The sequence below is a fragment of the Xenopus laevis genome, chromosome 5L (assembly GCF_017654675.1).
Source record: "Xenopus laevis strain J_2021 chromosome 5L, Xenopus_laevis_v10.1, whole genome shotgun sequence".
In the NCBI taxonomy this organism is placed as follows: Eukaryota; Metazoa; Chordata; class Amphibia; order Anura; family Pipidae; genus Xenopus; species Xenopus laevis.
In genome coordinates this window covers 26717910-26743439 of record NC_054379.1, presented here as the reverse complement: position 1 = coordinate 26743439, position 25530 = coordinate 26717910, and the positions used below count along the sequence as shown (strand labels likewise).

Below are 25530 nucleotides of genomic sequence, written 5' to 3'. Positions count from 1 at the left end.
ACAATTTAGGTAAGTTATGAAAAAAAGTAAAAATGTTACTTTCAGAAAAAAGTATTGCTATCCACCAATAGATGGGTCGGTGGGTAGGGTTTAAACTTAGTTTATTGGGGGTCAGTGGAGTTTGACCTGACTGTTAATAAGCAAATACATTAATGGAACTGCTTATTATAGAGTAACATCAGCTGTTTATAATGGGATCCATTATCTGAATCATATCTCCTACATGAAGCTTTCAGCGGTGGAATGACTAGTTATTTTCCATAAACTTATATTGTAGTGAATTATAATTTTCATTGAGCCCCCTATATTTCCCCAGGCCCGGATTTGTGGTTAGGCCACATAGGCCCGGTCCTAGGGCTGAACATTTTCAGGGACGGCACGCAGCCCAACCACATTCTACTTTTGCAATGGGGAGCCGCAACTCCCCAGAGAGCAGCCGCATGTGTGCACACGCTCGCTTGCGCTGGGATCAGGGAGCTCGTAAAAGTGTCTGGTGCTAAGAACTGCCAGCCTAGGGGCGCCAGGCACAGAAATCCGGCCTTGTACTTCCCTGTAGTTTCTGTATCTGCAATCAGTAGCAGACAGTGTCTGTTTTCCTCCGTTCCACCGTTTCTCAGAAAACAATTGGTGATATATATATATATCAGAGTAGGTGATTGATAAAAATACATCCAACAAGTTTAACCTTTTCTCCTGCCAAAACCTACTTAACTGCTATAGCACACACAAGGGACATGGCTGAAAGTTTTGGTACTGCTTGCTTGTGTTTAGGGGGGATCCATATACTTGTATGGAGCTCCATAGTGTCTGATGGCAGTCCTGTTCACATCTCAGAGAAGCAGATCGTTTGTAGCTTATAGCCTTGGCAGGGAGAAAGTAAATATGTGTAATTCATCAGTATATTCATAATACCTGGCTCCATTTGCATGAGATAAGATTTATATGCCATAAAGTTTGTATGTTAAAAAAAAAATGACTCAATATAGGCAACATTTTTATAGAACATATGTCATTTGGACAGCAAAGAAAATGAAAGCAAACTGGGTGAAATTAAAAGCAAGAGAGGAATATGGATTGAGTAACAGGTCTTTTCATTGTGGTGCAAAATCTGCAGTATAATGTTCTTACTTATAAACTTTTGAAATGCAGTACAAAATTGCATACCTCCCAATGGTCCTGATTTAGAAGCAACAGTCCAGAATGGAGAACCCTAAAAAGGGCTGTGTACAGGGCCTTATTTACCATATAGGCAACCAAGGGCCTGTGCCTAGACTATCATTTATAGGAGGTGCTCAAAATAGTGCTAAAAAACAAATTACTTAGGCCACAAATGGGCACTTGCCTCTTCATATCTTCAAGGGATTCTGTCATGATTTTTATGATGTTTTTATTTCTAAATTACACCGTTTACACTGCAAAAAATTCACACTACAATATAAAATGTCATTCCTGAACCAGCAAGTGTATTTTAGTTTTTTTAGGCAGCCGTTATCTTGTGTTAGGGAGCTGCTATCTGGTTACCTTCCCATTCCTCTGTTGTTAGGCTGCTGGGGGGAGGGAGGAGGTGATATCATTCCAACTTGCAGTACAGCATTAAAGAGTGACTGAAGTTTATCAGAGCACAAGTCACATGACTGGGGGCAGCTGGGAAACTAGCAATATGTCTAGCCCCATATCAAAATTAAATATAAAAAAAATCAGTTTGCTCTTTTGAGAAATGGATTTAAGTGCAGAGGAGTGCTGCAAGAACACTTAACTGATGCATTTTGAAAAGGTGGGCTCTAAATAGATGTGGTCTGTATCTCAGAAGTAGGGTTGCCACCTTTTGCAAAAAAAAAAATTCCAGCTGATGGGGGGCGGGTACAAAAAGGGGCGTGGCGTGACGTCAAAGGGGCTGGGTTGTGATGCAAAGGGGGGGGGCACGGTGCGGCCAGGACAAAAAAAATAAGGCCAAGCTAAGTTTACAGGGGATTGGGGGCGGGCCGAGGGGTCTTTTTAAGGGTATTATAATTTTACCGGCAGCTACATTGCCGGTAAATTTCTAATACCGGCCCTGGCCTTGGCAGGTGTTTTACCGGATAGGCCAGTAAATACCGGCCGGGTGGCAACCCTACTCAGAAGTCCAGAAAAGCAACTGATGAAGAGGGAAAATGAATTGTGCAGTGAGCATAGACTGATCAGTGGCAAGTAGTACTGCCCATAAAGTAAAGTTGTGTTTACATGGGCTTCTGTATCAGATTTACTGTTTTCATCTTAAACCACCAGGACTAGGGCTTGAGCATGCTCAGTTTGCTCCTCTCTCCCTCTCCCTTTTATACCCTCCCTCCTCCCCTCCCTGCTGTAATCTGAGCCCAGAGCTATGAATGAGCAGGGAGAGAGACAGGAAGTGATGTCGCACCAAGCAAATATGGCAGCTGGTATCCTAAACAAACAGTGTCTTGAGCGGTTTATTCAGGTTTGGTAAAGCATTCTGCAGAATAAATATAGTGTTATAGCTTGCACTATTGTGGCTAATCTATTGGCAATAATCTGCTTCTGTAGCTTTCCTTCTCCTTTAAGGAGTTCAGATGGATGAAGTACAATGAGCAGCATATGATTTATTGGCATTTAAAAGAAAACAATATGGGGCATATTTATCAAAGAGTGAAGTTAGAGATCACCATAGTCCACTAGTATGAAATTCTGCCACTCTACATTTATTTCTATGGGATTTTATTTTTAAAAGCGCATTTATCTATGGGTGAAAGTGAAAGTTTGCCCTTACCCAATATACCTTTAAAAATGCTATAGAAATTAATATTAATGGAGAGTGGCGGAATTGCATTTTAATGGACTGTGGTGATCTCTAACTTCATATAAATATGCCCCTGTGTGTGTAATTAATAAAAAAAACGTATTTTCTTCCTCAGAAGTAAAAAGACAGAATGGGTTAAACATCATAACATTTACAAGTTGTCTGGACTAGAGCGTTAATCTGAGTCAGTGACAAATGCAATTAGCGGTTATTGAATAATTAAAAATAATCAACAGAGCAATCTGAAATAGGTTCTCTGGAAATGTCTTCGATTTGGCTCATGAGAGGCAGGGAGAACCACTCTGAAATATTATAATTGCGTACAATATCTCTTAATTGCACTTAAGGCACATGATTAAGCACAAACGGGGCATTTTATATCTCTTGCAAGTTCTGCTGTGTGTTGTTATGTGTGTATAAGAATGTTATTTTTAATGTAGACCTCTAACCTTCACACCAAGCCTTGGCACCACGCACTTTTCCCGACTTTCTTTATGATCCAATACACAATCTTTAGAGTCGGAACGAAGAGCAACACCAATCCCATGCGGCGACACGTAGCAAAGGCTGAATTCGTTTAATAAAGCCACAAATTATTTTTGAGTCCATAAGTCCCTGGTATGGGTACGGTACACAAGGCATTTGGCAAAATTTATTTCAGTGGAAATGGATGTTTCTGAGAAATACCCATGGGCCGTAGGCTACTCCCTGAGCTTCCACTTATAATCAGCCAGAAGCAATGCAGCAATAATGCCAATTTAAGCTTTAGCGGCAAATTTACCAAAGGGCGAAGTGACTAACTGTGGCGAAAATTTGCCAGCGTGACGTCATTTCTGTACTTCGCTGATTTACTAATGGGCACTGGCGTAACTTCGCTAGCGAAGGAGATAAGACTCTATCGCTACTTCGCACTCTTACGCGCATTTTACTGAACGTTATCTGTTCCTTCAGACTTGCCTTCGCCAGCTCAGACCAGGCGAAGTGCAATGGAATGTCCCCCCTAAGTCCTAAAAAACTCTGACGTCTTTTAGTTTTTTCAGGGCTGCAAAAGTACGTAAAAAATTTTTTTGGGTACCCGGGCTGCCCCCTACATTTCCTTACATATGGCACATAAACTATACACTGGGCTCATGTGTAGGGCAATATAACAACTTTATTTTATTTTATTAAGGTTTCCCAGGCTTGTGTAGTGTAATGTATTTGCTGCAACATGTGTCCATTCAACTTTAAAGGGATACTGTCATGGGAAAACATTTTTTTTTTCAAAATGAATCAGTTAATAGTGCTTTTCCAGCAGAATTCTGCACTGAAATCCATTTCTCAAAAGAGCAAACAGATTTTTTTATATTCAATTTTGAAATCTGACATGGGGCTAGACATATTGTCAATTTACCAGCTGCCCCAAGTCATGTGACTTGTGCTCTGATAAACTTCAATCACTCTTTACTGCTGTACTGCAAGTTAGAGTGATATCACCCCTCCCTCCCCCCCCCCCCAGCAGCCTAACAAAAGAACAATAGGAAGGAAACCAGATAGCAGCTCCCTAACACAAGATAACAACTGCTTGGTAGATCTAAGAACAACACTCAATAGTAAAAACCCATGTCTCACTGAGACACATTCAGTTACATTGAGAAGGAAAAACAGCAGCCTGCCAGAAAGCATTTCTCTCCTAAAGTGCAGGCACAAGTCACATGACTGGGGGCAGCTGGGAAATTGACAAAATGTCTAGCCCCATGTCAGATTTCAAAATTGAATATAAAAATCTGTTTGCTCTTTTGAGAAATGGATTTCAGTGCAGAATTCTGCTGGAGTAGCACTATTAACTGATGTGTTTTGAAAAAAACATGTTTTCGGATGACAGGATCCCTTTAAAGAAGAAACAAACCCTTTACCAAAAAACCCATCTTCACAGCTCTCACGAAGATTCCAAATATTTAGACAGAACCTTCTTTCTTCTAATCACAATGGGTGCCTGTGTGTCAGTTGGTTTATAATAGAATACCAGTTCCTTTTCATCCATCAGTGAATGCTGGAAGCTGCCGATCGCCCAAAAATATTTCTGGGAGGATCTGAATGACTTGGACCTTGATAACAGCCTTGCTATTCCCCATCCGACATAATACTGTCAAAGTACCCATGCGGAAAAAGAAACCTTCCCTGGCCCTTTCTATTAGCAAGTCATTGGGATGAGACAAGAGCCGGAGCAGATATATTCCCCTTTCTCCATACACTTATGCATTTACCCCCGTTTCTTAAATAATGCATTTATTATAGACAAGCAGACCTGAGCAATCCAGTATTATTGGACACGCTTCTGAATTAATTTCCACTTTGAAAGCTACAAGATGAAAATCCTAACTGTGTGATAAATTAAGCTGCCAAATGAAATGGATTAGCGATCAGTGAAATTGCCTGATAGGCTGTCAGATCCGTTTTAGATTAGAATTCATTCTTTCCCCACCTGTTCATTAAGAGGCAACGCCAGTGACTGATTGCACGTTAACAAGCTGTTTATATGGGGCCCAGTCAACACGTCTGTATTCACACATTTATTTAGGGCCAAACACAATCGCGTATTCTGCGCACATTCCCAATATGCAAAATAAACACCTCTACCTCCTAAAGTTTCATTTTAAGAACGGCAAAGCGGAGATGAGTCTTAAAAAAATTAAAGTCAATCAGATTGTGCTGCCAGCTCCTGAAGATCGAGAGGGATAAAACCGAAATGAAAAAAAAAAAAGTGATCTTGTTAAATTGAAAAGCATCAGCAAAATGTGCAGAAATGTGAAGAGATGCTACACTCACAGGTTCCTATATAAGGGATCTTACAGACGAGTTTTTTTACCTGCGCTCCCCTGCATTCCGGTTTCATGATGCATTCAGCCGCAGGGGAGCGCAGGAGTGGACGCACAGAATTATTGTCAATGGGGTTGTAATCACACAGACGCATGTAAGCGCCGAACACAGGTTGGGACGCAGCATGTTGCATTTTACCTGCATTACATGCGTCTCTGTAAGTACAGCCCTATTGCCAATAATTCGGTGCGTCTACGCCTGCGCTCCCCTGTGGCTGAACGCATGAAACCGGAACACAGGTGAGCGCAGGTAAAAACGCTTGTCTGTAAGAGCCCTAAAGCTCAAGTGCCCATCAACCCTGCGTGCCAATTCTCTCAATATCTCCCTAGAGTTACATTTACCAACTAGTGATGATCGGGCCGGCCCAATACCCGTGGGACCCGGGTTGAAATGTTCTGACTGCTCTCCCTGCCTGCCCTTCCAAATGTAGGCTTCCGGGTTGAACTTTTATAGACACGCGCCTGTCACCCCTAGATTTCTCCTCCCTGGCTATCTCCTATAGAAGGCAGGGAGGAGAAATCGAGCACCGCCAGATGGATCCGTCGCCTTTTCAGAAGAGGAGCGCAAGCAGAGAATCAGTAAGATATTTCTTAATAAAGTCTTTGCGAATGTAAAGTTAAATGTGTGCTGGTGTTTTTTTTTCGTTAAGGGTAAACAAATTTTTTTATAGAAAAAATGTCATATTACTGTTCCTTTAAGTCTACTAGAAAATCATGTAAACATTAAATAAACCCAATAGGCTGGTTTTGCTTCCAATAAGGATTAATTATATCTCAGTTGAGATCAAGTACAAGCTACTGTTTTATTATTGCAAAGAAAAATGAATCATTGTTTCAATTTTGGATTATTTGATTATAATGGAGTCTATGGGAGACTGCCTTTCCATAATTCTAAGCTTTGTGGATAACGGGTTTCCGGTTAATGGATCCCATACCTGTACTGGTTTCTATCTAGTATTAAAGCCATAGACCGGGGCAGGGAAACGAAAGCCTGGCACTCTAAAGGATTTTTTTTTTTGTCTTCCCAAGAGCTCCACAGACATCCTATGACATAATAATTTTAATATAATTTTGTCCCCAAACTTGAAGTACATTGGAGAGATATACAGCAATGCCTTAATTCAGCCTTCATGACCTGTGCCTAAAAGCTCAGCAAAGTACTATGGAATATACTTCTGGATGCCGACATTTAATTACAACTAAGGGAACATTATGTCTAGATATTTATGGTGTGATTTAATTTCATTTGTTCCCGACCTTTCAGTACACATATGACATATGACAAATGGTTACCCCGCAGTTGTAAAAATGTGTTTGCTTCAGAAGCGCTAATGCCATTTATATAAATAAGCTACATTTTATTTAGGAATATCTTTAATTTGGATTTGCAGAAATTTGGGTGGGCAGGTCAGACCTATTTATTACCCAAGGCCGTAGGGAAAAAAGGTGACTTGGTGGGGTTTGACTAGATAAGGAATATTAAATGACTGAATACAGCCTAGCTGATTGGAACACACTGCAATAAAGAAAATAAAAATACAATTTTCACATGCATAAGGCTGAACTGATTATCAGGCAGGTCAACTTACAATTCACAGTTTGTTTTATTTGTATTAACTATAGTAAGATTCTACTACAAGTATGGGATCCGTTATCCAGAAACATGTTCCGCAATAAGATACGAATTACGGGAAGGAGAACTCCCATAGACTCAATTTTAAACAAATAATTAATCATCTTTAAAATTATTTCCTTTTTCTCAATAATAATGAGACAGTACCTTAAACTTGATCCCTTTATTTTGAGGGTTATTTATTAAGGTTCGAGTTATGTTTTCCAAGAAAATTTTAGTTTTTGAAAGTTTTTTTTGGTCGAAAGTCCCATTTTTGGGATTTTTACAAAGTAAAAAGCAGGTTCGGGCCGACCTCGTACCCCCATTTGCGGGTGCCGGTCAGGTCCAGGTCGAGCTCTTGTTGTTGCTTTCCCCTCCCGCCACCTTACACTGCCAGCTTCAGACTTTCTTTTTATAGACGCGCTCCTGCTCTCCCCGCCCCTTTTGTGAGGTCATCTGCGGGGCAGCGTGGGTCTATAAATGGAAGCCAGAAGTTGGGCAGGTGCGGGTGGAGGTAGGGCAGATTGGGGTTTTACTTGACTCACACATCACTAAACCAGACCCTGGATATGGCTCAAATCCGAAAATACACCAACCTGTCAAGGTCATGTAGAAGTAAATATTAATAGCCTTCATGATGTTCAAGTCTATTTCTGAGGGCTTTAGCTGGAAAACGAGCGATTCAAGTGGGTTTTTTTTCACCCCTAACTCACTGAATCAAGTTTTTATTTTTTAAATTAGAAACTATTCGAGTTATGAGTTCATTCGACATATAAAAAACTCTACATTTCGACCTTTGATAAATAACCCCTTAATGTTTCTATTATTTTTTAATACAAGGTATGGAGATCCAAATTATGGAAAGATCCCTTATCCCTTATTTCCGATCTTATGTAATATTGTCTAGATTTTACTCCTTTTAAAGTTTTACAAAACTTGTTTCTGTCCTACCCACTTTTGAGGACGTCATTTCTGGTTTACAGCACCATCACTTCCTGTTTGATGGTGGCCGGAGGGTTGCGGATAAAGCAGTTGCGGGTCTGGGTCGGGTAGAGGATCAAAGTGGAAAAATATGCGGGTTGAGGTTCGGGTCATGGGCTGCAGGTTCGGGTCTTAGAAATTGGTTCTGCGCAGGACTCTACACCTAAGTATAAAAGGGCTTTCCTCCTCAACCCATAGTGATTAATCATATGTTTAATTTCATTTTATTTTTAAGGGTATTGATGATGCTCGTTACAGATTAGAGAACAAGGGCAAATTCTAATACGGTTCGGCCGAATCCAAACTCTGCTAAAAACAGCAGATTCCTGAACCGAATCTTAATATACAGTTATGGGATCTGTTATCCGGAAACCCGATATCCAGAAAGCTCAGAATTACATAGAATCCATTTCATCCAGATAATTCAAATTTTTAAAAATGATTTCCTTTTTCTCTGTAATAATAAAGCAGTACATTGTACTTGATCCCAACTAAGATATAATTAATCCTTTTTGGAAGCAAAACCAGCCTATTGGGGTTATTTAATGTTTACATGATTTTCTAGTAGACTTAAGATAAGAAGATCCAAATTACAGAAAGATCAGTTATCCAGAGCATTCAGGATAACAGGTCCCATACCTGTATCCACTTATTATATTTAATTTAGTATTTCTCTTTAGAACTCCCTGTTCTTTACCTATAAATTATATTTTTTTTAAAAAAAAACTCTAAATGTTCCGATAAAGTTTCTGAGGCAGGAAATACATTACTTAAGTTAAATCTCAATTTGATACTACCTGTTTTTTTCCCCTATTTGCTATTACAAAGGATGGGTATTTTTCCTAGCAATGCTTGATGGAATGACTAAGCCCATATTCAGCTGAAGTGTTGACAGAAGCATTTAATTTCTGCTTACTAAAAAGTAAGGCCGGTGCATATTCCTGCAATTCAGCGCTCAATGACAAATAAACGGACAAACAGACTTATTAATTTAGCTCTCGTTCTTGAATTAGAATAAAAAGGGAGCAGGTGTAAGAGACAATAGAATTGCCAGAAAACAAAATAGATTATGCATCTTAATCATTTACAGAGCCACGAAATTACTTCTACATTCATTAGATGCTCTATCATTTCAGGAGAAGAAATAAAACTGAGCACTATCTTCAGTCTGTCTTCGGTAATATATGTACCTGCAGCTTGTACTAAACATATACAGGTATGGGACCTGTTATCCAGAATGTTCGGGACTAGGGATTTTGCCAGATAACGGATCTTTCTCCATAACTTAAGTCTACTAGAAAATCATGTAAACATTAAATAAACCCAATTAATTTATATCTTAGTTGGGATCAAGTATAATGTACTGTTTTAATACTACAGAGAAAAGGGAAACCATTTTTTAAAATTTAAAATTTTGATTATTTGGATAAAATGGAGTATATGGGAGATGGCCACTCCATAATTTGGAGCATTCTGGATATCTGGTTTTCCGTATAATTGATCCCATACCTGTATGGGCAGGGAGTTTTGACATTCCAAAAACAGGCCTGTCCAGGTAAAAACCGGACAGGTGTCAACCCTAATTTGCCTTGACGTGACTGGAAAGATACAATACTTTATGGCTATAGTGCACCTAGAGACTATAAAAGGGATGAGCTAGATACTGCCAGATGGTAGAGTCCTGCAGTGGGCCAGGTACCCCCGAAATACCCGCAAATCTCTCCGAATTCTGGGGAGGAAAAGCCCAGATGTCCTCACTGTGTGGGTGGCCCGCAGGTGCTCAGTGGAGGCAAATGGTGAGGTTGGGGACAGCTGTAAAACTTTAAAAAAAAACAACAACAAAGACTGAAGCTCCCTAGCAATCTTCCTAATGTGTGGTGTCACTTCGGGTCAGTCCTGCCCTGAAATTCTGAGGTCACTACCTGTTTGAAGATATATTCAGCAGGGGTCTGGGTCGGGTGGGTCTACAAAAACAGACCCCATGCAGGGCTCTCCTTATGGCACCACTGACTTCAAACAAAAACTGTACCCCCAAAATGGGCACTTAAGCAACAGATAGTTTATATCAAATTAAGTGGTATATTAAAGAATCTTACCAAACTGGTATATATATTTAAGTAAATACTGCCATTTTACATTTCTTGCCTTGAACCCCCATTTCGTGATGGTCTGTGTGCTGCCTCAGAGATCACCTGGCCAGAAATACTGCAGCTCTAACTGTAACAGGAAGAAGTGTGGAAGCAAAAGGCTCTGTCTGTTAATTGGCTCATGTGATCTAACATGTATGATTTGTTTGGTATTTTTGTGTGCACCGTGAATCCTAGGTTGGCAGGAGGCGGCCCTTATTTTTTAAAATGGCAATTTTCTATTTAGGATTACCCAATGGCACATACTACAAAAAAGTATATTATTATGAAAATGGTTTATTTACACAAAGCAGGGTTTTACATACGAGCTGTTTTATGCAATATCTTTTTATAGCGACCTACATTGATCAGGGGGGTATCGTTTTCTTTAAGGGTTGGGGCAGACAGGCAGATTTGGGGAGATTTAAGGTGGCCACACACGGAGAGATCCGCTCGTTTGCCAACGTCGCCAAGGTGGGCAATATCGGGCTGATCCAATCGCTAGGGCATAACGATCGATCCTAACGAATAGTAATGGGCGGTCGGATCACAGGGAAGAATCAACGAATATATGCGGCCGCGATCCGACGGGATTTTTCGTCCCATCCGATAGAGATCTGGCCGACTTTCGGCCAGATCTCGATCGGTTAAGCCCGTCGGGGGGCCCCACACACGGGCCAATAAGCTGCCGACACAGTCTGTCGGCGGCTTTTATCGGCCGCGTATGGCCACCTTTAGTGGCTTGGCGACTAATCGCCTCTTCTGTTGGGCAACAATCTCCCCAACCCTTAAAGGCATCTCCCTGCCACTAAGTACACAGGGTGGATTATTACCCAAAACTGTACAAGGTTTCAGACCTAATGTATTCCAATTTGCACAGTGACAAACAGGTGTCAGTGAAGTCATTAGCACTAGTCAGTGACAGTAGTATTACGTTTCTCACATGGAAAAATGGTTTCTAGCTATATCCCCAGTCAAGAATGTGCCTTCGGAAAAATCTGGACTCAAATGATTATTTCCCATATACATATAAAACAAACAGCAAAAAAGTCAAATGTGGGATTATGGAATGTTTTTTACACATGACAACAGAAACCTAAATAACCCGAGTGTACCATATTGACATATTGAAGAGAAAAGGACTAGTGAGAGCCGCTCATTTCTAACGTGTTAGCATCTCTTCTTGTCAAATATTGTGATGCTTTGTGAATTCCATACACATTTCCATTGACATGTGAAGTCAGTAGACCAACAGTATCAGCATATGTGTGAATTTCTTCCACATTTCAAAATAAACCATCAGAAAAGAAATGGTGCGTGTGCATTAAATCAGAAAGATTCACAAGTAAATTGGTCTGTAAACCCTCAAAACAAATTAACTTACTATTGCCCAGTGCGATCTTCATTTTGCAATTTACATTCATATTGTTTTCTAGTTTTTAAGATATTATCAGTTTTACTGTTGCTAGAATAAATTTCCTGAGAAAGGAAGGTGTTGTGATGTTTCACTGATTAGAAAATAAAGTTAGTGAGCAGAGAAGAGTCCATCTAATGTTTCTATGGTCAGTTCTGTGCAGAGCCAGCACATACATGGGCCAATAAAAGCTGGAAACATATGGGACATGGGCTTGTTGATGCATTTACGATCGTGGGGTTATCGGGGAGCTCAGTGTAGGCATATCAGGGTAATGTACTCTTGTTTGCCAACCTCACCAAACGAGAAATCTATTGGTGTATTTTAACAGAAGTACTTTCATTAGTAGCACCTTTCATGGTACCTCAACCAACTTTGTTATCGCCTCAAAGAGCCAACTGGGAATGGATGGGGGGCAAAAGGAATGGATACAGGGGAATACGCAGGTATAAAATGGGGCTCACAACAACATTTCTGCAAATTTCTGGTTTTCGTTCAGTGGCTGTTTTGCTAGCCCAACTTTAAGCAGTTGTTCACCTTTAAATTAACTTTTCGTATGATGTAGAGATGATTTAAATTTTTTTTATAGCTTTTTATTCAGCAGCTCTCCTAGCTGGTTGCTAGGGTGCAAATTAGCCTAGTAACCATGCATTGATTTGAATAAGAGACTGGGACATGAATAGGAGAGGCCTGAATAGAAAGAGGAGTAATAAAAAGTAGCAATAAATATATATTTGTAGCCTTACAGAGCATGTTTTTAGATGGGGTCAGTGACCCTCATTTGAAAGCTGGAAGGAGTCAGAAGAAGAAGGCAAATAATTCAAAAGCTATAAAAAGAAAAAATGGAGGGCAATTGAAAGGTTACACAGAAATAACCATTCTATAACATACTACAAGTTAACATAAAGGTGAACCACCCCTTTAAATACAGTAGCAATCCCAAATAATTGGATTTGGCCATTTAACAAATTCATGACAAGAACTGAATCCAACCCCTAATTTCCATAATAACATTTGAATAAAATATTTAATACAATGCAAAACATACAAAAAAATCGATACTTTTAAATCCAGCACTTAAAATTCACATACATTCTTTGAAAAGCATTTGTTGCATATATGTAACCATTTACTTTCTCATGCTCATTCACATGGACACAGCAAGTACAGGTATGGGATCCATTATCCAGAACGCTCAGAATTACGGATAGGTCGTCTCACATAAACTCCATTTTATCCACATTTTTAAAGATGATTTGCTTTTTCTCTGTAATAATAAAACGGAAGCTAGTATTTAGTAAATACCCCCCTAAACCTGTAGAGGTCATGTAGGAGTCAGTGGAAGAGTTCCTTTGAACCATTTGGAGATGCTAACAGCTTTCATGATGTTCGAGTTTTTTTTCGGTGGGTTTCGCCGATTTGAGTTTTTACATTCTAGTTTTTTCTTAAAGGGATACTGTCATGGGAAAACATGTTTTTTTCAAAACACATCAGTTAATAGTGCTGTTCCAGCAGACTTCTGCACTGAAATCCAATTCTCAAAAGAGCAAACAGATTTTTTTTTTTTATATTCTATTTTGAAATCTGACATGGGGCTAGACATATTGTCAGTTTCCCAGCTGCAACAGTCATGTGACTTGTGCCAGCACTTTAGGATGGAACTGCTTTCTGGCAGGCTGTTATTTCTCCTACTTTATGTAACTGAATCAGTCTCAGTGGGACTTGGCTTTTACTATTAAGTGCTGTTCTTAGATCTACCAGGCAGATGTTATCTTGTGTTAGGGAGCTGTTATCTGGTTACCTTCCCATTGTTCTTTTGTTAGGCTGCTGGAGGGGGGGGGATATCACTCCAACTTGCAGTACAGCAGTAAAGAGTGACTGATGTTTATCAAAGCACAAGACACATGACTGGGGGCAGCTGGCAAACTAACACTATGTCTAGCCCCATGTCAGATTTCAAAATTGAATATAAAAAAAATCTGTTTGCTCTTTTGAGAAATGGATTTCAGTGCAGAATTCTGCTGGAGCAGCACTATTAACTGATGCTTTTTGAAAAAAACAAGTTTTCCCATGACAGTATCCCTTTAAATTAGAAACTATTTGAGTCCATTCGAGGTATAAAAAAAACTCACAAAGCTCTAAAATTCGACTTTTGATATATAACCCCCTTAATGTTTAAATGATTTTCTAGTAGACTTAAGGTATGAAGATCCAATTTACCGAAAGATTAGTTTTCTGGAATAACCCAGGTCTCGAGCATTCTGGATAACAGGTCCCATACCTGTAGTTGAATGTAGTTTCAAATCAAATCTCTCCAATGAACAACAAATCCGTGATTCAAACCTGAAACTTCTAGTGAGGTGATAAAGAAGAATTCGTATGTATAACGTCAAAGAGGCAAGAATGATCTTCCCATAAGAATACAAGAACTAATGGCAGCCGCTAACCTCTATCAGCGGTTCAAACAGCTTGGAAGAAAAAGGCAAGACACCAGCAAGCCATTAGGCTATTCAATGCATGAGATAAAGTACATTTGCACGCAGGAATCAGATGCTGCAATATCAGAGAAGAATCATGCATCATTAAACTAAAAAGGATAAAACTGTGCAATTACACAACTGGAGTAGAAGGAATCTAGGCAAATGCCGACTAAAAATAAAACCGTTGCAAAGTAAAGCACGCAAAAGACGTAAAGGGGAAATCTCATAAATGCAGAGTTCAGACGCTCAGGAGAAAATGTTTTGAATGCAGACTTTCCATTCTTAAGTTGGGAAACTGCGGAGTTAATGATTGTACCACAACGACTTGCTTCGGAACGCTATGAAATATAAATGGGCAGCGTGCGTGACTCACCGGCGTTTACTATGGCGTCCACTTCCAGCTGGGTGATGTCCCCTTTGTAAAACGAAACTTTTTCGCATAAGCTGTTTTTCACCTGAATTTCCTCAGGGCTTTCATCTGGAGACAAGAAAAAGACAAATGTAAAAATGAAAAAGACAGTTCCTGCACCATTACATTAAAGTCGTATTTCTGTGTAACCGTATAAACGATATGGCCAACAGTACTGGGACAATTTATTTGGCCACAAGTATCTAAACAACCCTTCTTTAAAGGAGAACTAAACCCTAAAAATGGATATGGATAAAAATGTTAGGTTTTATATAGTGAACTTATTGCACCAGCTTAAAGTTTCAGCTTGTCAATAGCAGCAATGATCCAGGACTTCAAACTTGTCACAGGGGGTCACCATCTTGGAAAGTGTCTGTGACACTCACATGCTCAGTGGGCTCTGAGCAGCTGTTGAGAAGCTAAGCTTAGGGGTCGTCACTAATTATCCAGCAGAAAATGAGGTTGGACTGTAATATAAGCTGATGCTACAGGGCTGATTATTAAATTCTGATGCTAATTGCACTGGTTTCTGTGCTGTCATGTAGTAATTATCTGTATTAATTACTAATCAGCATTATATTGTGACATTTCTATTCTATGTGTACTGTATATTGTGAGTGGGTCCCTAAGCTCAGTAAGTGACAGCAGCACAGAGCATGTGCAGTGAATCAGCAGAAAAGAAGATGGGGAGCTACTGGGGCATCTTTGGAGACACAGATCTTTACTGCTAAAGGGCTCTGGTTGTTTTGAGCTGGTCGTAGTCGAAGGTCGAAGTAGCCCATTCGATGATCGAAGTAGCCAAAAAAAACATTTGAAATTCGAAGTTTTTTTTGTTCTATTCCTTCACTCGAGCTAAGTAAATGTGCCCCATAATGTACAACATTTCTAGCTGCTTCTTTAGTTAGGCTTAGGTTCTCCTTTAAATCGCTTCTCCACACTGACTGTTCCAAACGGTCTTCAATTTATTCACCTTAAAGGAGAACTAAAGTTTAACAAAGAAGTTCGATAGAAATGATACATAGTATTATTTGGGGTTTTGTACCGGCTCTAGGCCACCACAGCCCTTTATCAGTGAAGACCTGGGCCTTCAAATATGCTCCAAGTAGCTCCCCGTCTTCTTTTCTGTTGGTTCACTGCACATGCTCTGTACGGATGCCAGTTACCCGAGCTTAGGGAGCCACTCACAATATAATGTATAAAAGACAATATAAAGGTCACAATAAAAGGCTGTAGTAATTAATTCTGATTACTATCTGATCTAAGAAGCCAGCACAATGTGTATCGGAATTTAAAAATCAACCCTGTAGCATCAGATTATTATTATTATACACACCTCATTCTCTGCTTGATGATTTATGATGACTCCTAATTTTACCTTAGCATAGTGAGCATGTGCGTGTCAGTGACAAAATCCAAGATGGTAAACTCCTGGATTATTATGTTTATAGAGAAGCGGAAACTTTAGGCTGGTGCACTAAGCTCAGAATATAAAATTCAGCATTTCCAGCCATATTAGTTTTTAGAGTTTAGCTCTGCTTTAAAGGTCCAGTAACATCAATTTTAATCGCTAAGTCTTTATTAAGAAATAACTTACCGAAACTCCGCTTGCGCTCCTCTTCAGAAAAGGCAACAGGGCAACGATCCATCATGCAGCGCTTGATTTCTCCTCCCTGGCTATCTCCTATAAGGAAGGCATGAAGGAGAAATCAAGCGCCGCACGATGGATTGCCGAATCGCCTTTTCTGTAGAGGAACGCAAGCGGAGTTTCGTAAGTTATTTCTTAATAAAGACCAAGGGGCACATTTACTTAGCTCGAGTGAAGGATTACAATGAAAAAACACTTTTTTTGGCTACTTCGACCATCGAATTGCCTACTTCAAACTTCGACTACGAATCGAACGATTCAAACTAAAAATCGTTCGTCTATTCAACCATTCGATAGTCAAAGTACTATCTCTAAAAAAACTTCGACCAACTACTTCCCCACCTAAAACCTACCGAGCACCAATGTTAGCCTATGGGGACCTTCCCCATAAGTTTTCCTAGCAATTTCTGATCGAAGGAAAATCGTTCGATCGATGGATTAAAATCCTTCGAACGGTTCGTTTAGAACGATTTTTCCTTCGATCGTCGTCTCCCACAGACTCCATTTTATCTAAATAATCCACATTTTTAAAAATGATTTCTGCAATAATAAAACAGTAGCTTGTACTTGATCCCAACTAAGATATAATTAATCCTTATTGGAGACAAAATCACCCTATTGTGTTTTTTTTAATGTTTACATGGTTTTCTAGTAGACTAAGGTATGAAGATCCGTTACCTGGAAAACCCCAGGTCCACAGCATTATGGATAACAGGTCCCCAGCATTCTGGATAACTGGTCCCATACCTGTGCTAGGAAACTATGTTAAAACTAGACTCCAAAAAGGAACTTTAATGATAGTTTTCGATTGTAAGCTCATTTGGACATGGCTCTCTTTACCTCTTGCATTGGTTTTTTAAAAATTTTTAAGCTTTTCTAATGTCCACGCCCATTTACTGTGTAGAATATGTTGGCGTTTTACAACTACAAATAAATAATAAAAGTAGACCTGGTTAAAATACCCCAAAATTAGGCTGCTTAAAATATGCCATTTTGCTAATGGAAAAAGTTAGGGTCAGCTAAACATTGCAGCCAAAGATAAAATTGTCTATGACAGTTGCAATGCTCCCCCCATGCCTGGCTCAGGTCGTGTCTAATTAGGACATCTTTCTACTTATGGCATGGGCCAATTCAGCTGAATCCAATAAATAGCATTGGTTTGATATAGAAGATTCCAAGCTATTCCCAGCAGCACACAGAGTTCTCTGTTCTGGAAATGAGATGCACCCCATAGGGGTCATCAAAGCACGTTATTTATAGAATCGAGAGAATTGATACTTCATCTGTTCCTTAAGGAGTCTACTTGAATTAATTTTTCTTGCATCCTCAATGTATCTCTCTGATAGGAGACAAGTGTTCTTGAAAAGGAATATTCAGGATAATTAACAGAACATGTAATAACACTCTAACCACTTGTGTGCCTCTAATGCTGCCATGTCTAATCTGTGACACTCCAGTGACTTGCAAGGTGCCTTAGAAGAAAGATATACAGGTATGGGACCTGTTATTCAGAATGCTCAGGACCTGGGGTTTTCCAGATAACAAATATTTCTGTAATTCGGATCTTCATGCCTTAAGTCTACTAGAAAATAATGTAAACATTAAATAAACCCAATAGGCTGGTTTTGCTTCCAATAAGGATCAATTATATCTAGGGATGCACCGAACCCACTATTTTGGATTCAGCCGAACTCCCGAATCTTTTGCAAAAGATTCGGGTGAATCCGAACCCTAATTTGCATAAGCAATTATTGGTGGGAAGGGGAAAACCTTTTTTACTTCCTTGTTTTGTGACAAAAAGTCACGCGATTTCCCTCCCCACTCCTAATTTGCGTATACAAATTAGAATTCCGATACGGTTCGGCCAGGCAGAAGGATTCGGCCGAATCCGAATCCTGCTGAAAAAGGCCGAATCCTGGATTCGGCGCATCCCTAATTATATCTTAGTTGGGATCAAGTACAAGCTACTGTTTTATTATTACAGAGAAAAAGGAAATCATTTTTAAAAAATCTGGATTATTTGGATAAAATGGGGTGTATGGGAGACAACCTTCAGAAAAATTCTGAGCTTTCTGGATAACTGGACCCATACCTGTATGTAAATCACTATTGTGCTAAGAGGGGAAAGTTTTGTTTTCCTTTATTTCTTTTTGTTCTATCCCGGCGTTCAAAATGATTTCTGGTTGCTAGGGTGAATGACTTGATTGTACCTAAGCATCTTACTTTTTGAGCTCGATTACTAGCGGTATAATCCTATCTGCTTCAAATCAATTGTTTTCATTCCAAAAATGTCATTTTAGTAAAACAGACGTGACGGATTTGGGTAAATTTGGGAAAATCTTCCATTTGATGCAATACGAATGTCAGATGCGAACACTGCATCTTTATAAGATACAGGAACATGTTATCCCAAAAGCTCCAAATTAGAGAGTAGCCGTCTCCCATAGACTCCATTGTATTCCAATAATCCAAATTTTTAAAAAATTATTTCCTTTTTCTCTGTAATAATAAATCAGTAGCTTGCACTTTATCCAAACTAAGATATAATTAATCCTTATTGGAAGCAAAACCAGCATATTGGGTTTATTCAATGTTTATATGATTTTTTAATAGACTTAAGATGTGAAGATCCAAATTACGGAAAGATGTGTTTATCCGGAAAATCCCAGGTCCTGAGCATTCTGGATAACAGGTCCCCATACCTGTTATATTAGGAGGGTTATTTACTAAACTCCCATACTTGATTTGGCCTTATTTATTATTTAAAAATCTCAAATTAACCGGTTTGGGGGAAAACCCAGAAAAAAATCATACGAAAAATAGTATTGCACAATTTTTAGGGTTTTTTGCCCAAAAAGGTGGGTTTTTTGGGTTAATTCCAGAGCAGACCACAGAAACAAATAGGATAGGAAACTCTGCCGTTGACTTATACATAACATCAGCAGGTCTGAGATGGCGGATTTTCAGATTCAGACTTTTTGCTGCAGTTTTTAAAAAAAAACTGAAAAATTGGAGTTTTGGCCCAAAAAGCCCAACCAGATAAATTTGGAGTTCAGTAAACCCACTAACTGTAGAATGTAAATGCACTACCAAACTTTATCTAATTCGCCTTTACATTGTAGCTATAGGGGGGGGATCACATTTCATCTTACAAATGTCGTAGTATTGCATGGCAAGATCAGATAAAATCTGACCCTCCAATTTTAATCAAAATCTCCCATGTGGTTTTAGGATAAAACCTTCACAAACCGTGTATACATTCAGCAAATATGAACTGAATGCATGGTGTAGTACATCAGCGATTCCAACTGAGGGAGCCCAAGGCAAGAGAATGATTTCACAATAAACATTTTTACATACAAAAGGTAAAAAAAAAAACAGTGGTCTTCAGTATCCACAGGGAAAAGTTTGCAAAGTCTCGGGCTGTACTTAAAATGAATGAAAAGAAAATATTTTTAAATGGATTTGTCATCCGTTATTTATACAGAGCAGACGCAATTCTGCAGCCACAGCCTAAATTCTCTATTCACACAGCACACTCAAGTCTGTTTTATTGTGAGCCAATTGACCTGTATGTTTGGCAGTGTGGGAGAAGTCACACAAACACAGGGAGAACCTACAAACTCATAGCACATGGAGCAAAGTTACAAATCAAACGGAGGACCCCAGCTAGGGTTGCCACCTTTATGTCTGGCTGAGAGCGGGCGGGGGCGGGTCAGTGACATCAGTGGGCGTGTCGGTGATGTCAGTGGGTGGGCCCATTGAGTCAGTGGGCGGGGCTATGACATCAGTGGGTGGGGCTATGTCATCAGTGGGCCGGCTATGCCGTCAGTGGGCAGGGCTATGACGCGCCGATCAGCCGATCGCCGTGTCAATCAAGGGAATCCCGCCCAGTTTTCCTTATTTGGAAAACAGGGCAGGAAGTATAGACCCGGGCAGCCCCTCAAAATACCGGGCTGTCCAGGTCAAAACCGGACAGGTGGCAACCCTAACCCCAGCGCTGCCAGGCTGCAATACAAATCACTGGGGCTCATTTTTGCCCATGGGCAGTTACCCATAGCAAACAATCAGATTCATTATTCTACCTGCAGCTGCTGGAAAAAAGCCAAGCACTGATTGGTTGCCATGGGTTACTGCCCATGGGCACATTTGCCCAGTGTTGCTAAATGAGCCCCACTGCGGCATCAAGGATAAAAAGGGAAAAAGATTCTGGGTTGAATCAAGAAGAACTAACTAAGAGAATTAACTCTATTCCCCATATGTAATAAAAGGCACTACGTTTGCCAAGGAGCAGTAACCCATAGCAATTGCATAGCAATTTTATTATTACAGAGAAAAAGGATATCATTTTTAAAAATTTGGATTATTTGGATAAAATTGAGCCATTTCGTAATTTGGAGCTTTCTGGATATCGGGTTTCCGGATAAGGGATCCTATAGCTGTATATTTGTTTTACTATAATTTTTTAAACTTACATTTCTTATAGCAGAAAAATATCTTTCACGGTATTGATGACAAAGAAATCGGAGAAAAAAACAAGCAAAAAAAATATATATAAAAAAAATGTCAGAGCAGCTCCTTCTAAAATTAAAGTTAGACAGCTTCGGATGTCACTGTGCTTAAAAAGAATCTTTTCAAGGCTTTCCAATTTTTTTTATTTTTTTTTTGGTAGCTTGTATATATTTAGTAACACTGCTTGAGGAGTCATGTCAAAATAGTTTTGAGCAAAAGTTGTAATTAAAGATGAAGCAGAAATCCAGAGGCTTTTTTTTTGTATAATCACAGGAACGCCATATATGAAACAAGTCTCCTATGTCTTTGTGGTAACATTTTAAATTATTTGATTATAACGGAGTCTATGGAAGATGGCCTGGCCGTAATTTGAAGCTTTCTGGATCATGGGTTTCTGGATAATGGATTCTATATATCTGTACAATTGTAAGTTGTAGTTCTTCAATGAAAACCTTTAGTTGGCAGCCCTCCCAAATAAAAATGTCACCCGCCATCAAGTAAGGTGGGAATAAAATTGGTGAAGCGCCAGTGAATATATTTAGCATGCCCACTGATGGAAATAGTCAAACATACCACGGTACTAGGAAACAAAATGGTGAAAGAAGCGGTTATTTATTAAAGGTCAAGTTGTAGAGTTTTTGAGGGTATTTTTCAGTCAAAACTCGAAAAAAGAAATTAGTTTTTGAGGTTTTGTTTCAGTCAAAAATAGGGGTTAAAAAAAACTAAAATTTTTCAAGATTTATTATACCCCGACCCTGGAAATAGCTTGAATCAGAAAATACATCTAAAATCTGTCGAGCTCACGTAGGAATCAATGCAGAGGTCCCTGTAACCATTTGAAGATGTTAAACAGCCTTCATGAGATTTTGTTTATTTTTTTTGGAGGGTTTAACTCTAAACCCGATCAATTCAAGCGATTCGGGGGGGGGGGGGGTGTTCCGCCAAAAAATGGATAAATTCGAGTTTTTGGGTTGTTGACCCCAAATTGACTGATGCAAGTTCTTTCTTAAATTTCATTTCATTTCATTTTCATTTGAGGTCTAAAAATGCTCACAAAGCTCTAAAATTCGACCTTTGATAAATAACCCCCATAGTGTTTAGTGATGTGCGGATTGACAAATTGTTGACCCACACCCGACCCTAACCCACCACTCTGCATCCGCACTTGACCCTAACCCACCGCTCTTCTGCTTTTATATAACTTAGCCCAACCCACCCCTTCTCTGATGTCACAGACATATATGCCGACGGAAGCAGCGCATACTTATGTGCGGCAGGAAGAGCTCCGCCCATGCCCCAAATTGTGCGTGTTGGCCCGAACCAGACCGACCCATGGGTATCAGGATGACCCACACATCACTAATAGTGTTCCATTAGTCGATAAGCATGCAAGTGTTAGATAAAATATCTAAATCTATTATTCAGAAAGCTCCAAATTACAGGAAGGACATTTAAAAACATATTTTCTTTTTCTCTGCAATAACAAACCAGTACCTCGTACTTGATCCCAACCAAGATATAATGAATCCTTATTGGTAGAAAAACAATCCTGTTGGTTTTGTAATGATTTTCAGCAGAATTAAAGGAGAACCAAACCCTTCTTATTAAAACCTCCTACTCTACAAAGACCACCTGCTCCCTCCCCAGTCTAGGGATTACCATGGGTAAATGCCCATAACTCTTTACTTACCCCTAGTTGCAGATTCAGGGCATCAGCGTTCACGGACACCATCTTCCTCTTTTCGGTAATCTTTGGGTTTTCTTCCGGCAATTTCCATGGCTTTCGGCTCATGCGCAGTTGTTCGGAACCGGCAGATTGCGCCAGCTCTCTTCACGAAGATTACCGAAGAGAAGAAGATGGCGCCCATTAACTCTGATGCCCTGAATCTGCAATGAGGGTTAAGTAAAGAGTTAGGGGCATTTACCCAGGGTAATACCTAGGCTGGGGGGGGGAGCAGGGAGGGGGGTCTATGTAGGGGATTTTAATAAAAAGGTTTGGTTCTCCTTTAAGCTATGAATTTCCAAATTACAGGAAGACACATTATCCGGAAAAACCCAGGTCCCCAGCATTGCTGTATATAATGACATATATGTATATTTGCAGCAATACCCCCTGATGCATGTGATGTTTGAGTCTCCAAACTTGAACAGAATGGTTTGGTAGATATGAATTAACATTCTGATGTGCTCGTTCCATTTCCCAGAGAGTATTGCATGTGGATGGAAAAGTCATTTGTGTGGATTTAACGGCTGTAGGCAATGGGATGGCTGGTCAGACAGGAGGACGCTGGCAAACAGCATGGAAGTCTTCCACAGCAGGTCAGGGATAACAGAAAGCTTTAACGTCTCATCAAAAGCAGCAGGAATTTAGAAGAGAAAGTAAGAAAGATTTTTCATCAAGACACAGTGAGGCATTATATGTCTAGTCCTATTTTGCCTGAAAGGGGTACGGCAGTTACTTTAATCAACATGCTGAGGGTCCCTCTGGCAGAAAAGGAACATTTTGTTCACAGTCTCAGTACAAAAGAACACACTCTGGGACTTCTATCTTTGTCTGCTTGCTGGCTAATGAGTGCTTGATGAGAAACTTTCCTTCCAGTCACATTGTTTTTCCTTTGCCCTAAAAGCAGTTTTATCACCTTCACAAGTCTAGCACACCTGAATATAATCGGGGGAATGAAAACGCTTAGTAAAATAGACCTATTACCTCACAGGGGTGCCAATCCCACTTTTCCCGCCTACAGAGACGAAGAAATGGTAAAAGGAACAGTAACACCAAACAAATGAGTGTTTTAAAGTCATGAAAATATCATGTATTGCTGCCCTGCGCTGGTGTTTGCTTTAGAAAGACCACTATAGTTCATATAAATGAGCACCCCATTAATGGAGTTGTTCACCTTTGAGTAAACTTTTAGTATGATGTAGAGAGTGATATACTGAGACACTTTGCAATTGGTTTAATTATTTATTATTATTTGTGGTTACTGAGATATTTAGCTTTTTATACAGCAGCTCTCCGGTTTGCAGTTCCAGCTTCTGGTTGCTAGGGTCTTAATTACCCTAGCAACCAGGCCTTGATTTGAATATGCAAATATATGGGGTCCCCATTTGAAAGTTGGAAAGTCAGAAGTATATCTTAAAAACTATAAAAATAAAAAATGAAGGACAATTGAAAGGTTTCCTGGAATTAGCCATTCTATAAGATACTAAAAGTTTATTTAAAGGAGAAGGAAAGCTACAGAGGTATTTTATTGCCAATAGATTAGCGGCAATAGTGCAAGCTAGAATGCTATATTTATTCTGTAGAATGTTTTACCATACCAATACCAGTAAAAAGCTCTAGAAGCTCTCTGTTTGTTTAGGATAGCAGCTGCAGTGTTAGATTCCTCGAGTTGCTACTGGAGGGAATGTATCTTCTCAGAAGGCTCAAAAACAGCTCAAGCCAAACAAAACTTTGCATTTCAAAAATCCAGAACAGAAAGTTGAGTCTAATGGTTTCCCTCAGGATTATATCATAGAGGGATTCTCACCTTATCAAACATTCAGCATCAACTGTGAGAAAAAACCTTAACCTCAAGGTACATAAATATCTTGATTGATTTAAATATACGCAAAATTCCATTGCTGAATGAAATAACGTTGCTACTAGGGATGCACCGAATCCAGGATTAGGTTCGGTATTCGCCATTTTCAGCAGGATTCGGGCGAATCCTTGTGCCTGGCCGAACGGAATCATTAAAATCATGTGACTTTTCGTCTCAAAACATGAAAGTAAAAATTTTCCCCTCCCCCTCGCTAATTTGCTTATGCTTATGCAAATTAGGGTTCGGATTCGGTTCGGTATTCGGCCGAATCTTTCACGAAGGATTCGGCCGAATCCAAAAAAGTGGATTCGGTGCATCCCTAGTTGCTCCCATATTAAATGCCTTAAGCCAACACACACTTTACAATATCCTGGATGTGGATCTCTTCTTCATGTACCATGAACGGCCCAGAGACCTCCTTCTTACAAATTATACTGAATTCACTGTGCGGTCTCTATAGATTTCCCTCTGCACATTACACCCCAATATAGATTTTGTATAATCTCATCATAAATTCATAAATATCTGAATTACAGTAGCATGATGGTTGCCTATACAGGTATGGAACCTGTTATCCAAAATGCTCAGAGTGTTTCTGGATAATGGATCTTTCTGTAACTTGGCTCTTCATGACTTAAGTCTACTACATTGTAACATAGTAAGTTAAGTTGAAAAAAGACACACGTCCATCAAGTTCAACCTTTTAACTTTTTTTTAACCTGCCTAACTGCCAGTTGATTCAGAGGAATTTTTCACTAGAAAATCACATGAACATTAAGGGGCAGATTTATCAAAGGTCGAGGTGAAGTTTCAATTTAAAAAACGTAGAATTTCGAACTATTTTTTGTGTACTTCAACTAGGGAATAGTCCAACTTCGATTCAAATTAGAAAAAACTTCAAAACTCGAAGGTCGAATTTTTTTGAAGTAAGGTCTCTTTAAAACTTCGACCATTCGCCACCTAAAAGCTGCCGAAGTGCTGTTTTAGCCTATGGGGGACCTCCTAGAACCTGTATGGAGGCAATTGGGGGAGTTTGGGGGAACAAAGGTCGAAGTTAAAAACCTTAGAATCAAAGTACGATTCGAAGTACGCCAAATTCGGCCCACTTCGACCTT

General features: G+C 39.6%; 1 protein-coding gene across 2 annotated transcripts in view; it reads right to left on the bottom strand.

The window, feature by feature from the left end:
* Positions 1–25530, bottom strand: part of macrod2.S (MACRO domain containing 2 S homeolog) — a 1492323-nt gene that overhangs the window by 1427479 nt on the left and 39314 nt on the right. For both annotated transcript variants that reach the window (XM_018261753.2, NM_001089698.1), the window contains 1 exon segment: positions 14639–14743. In XM_018261753.2, the coding sequence (XP_018117242.1) occupies positions 14639–14743 (105 nt within the window).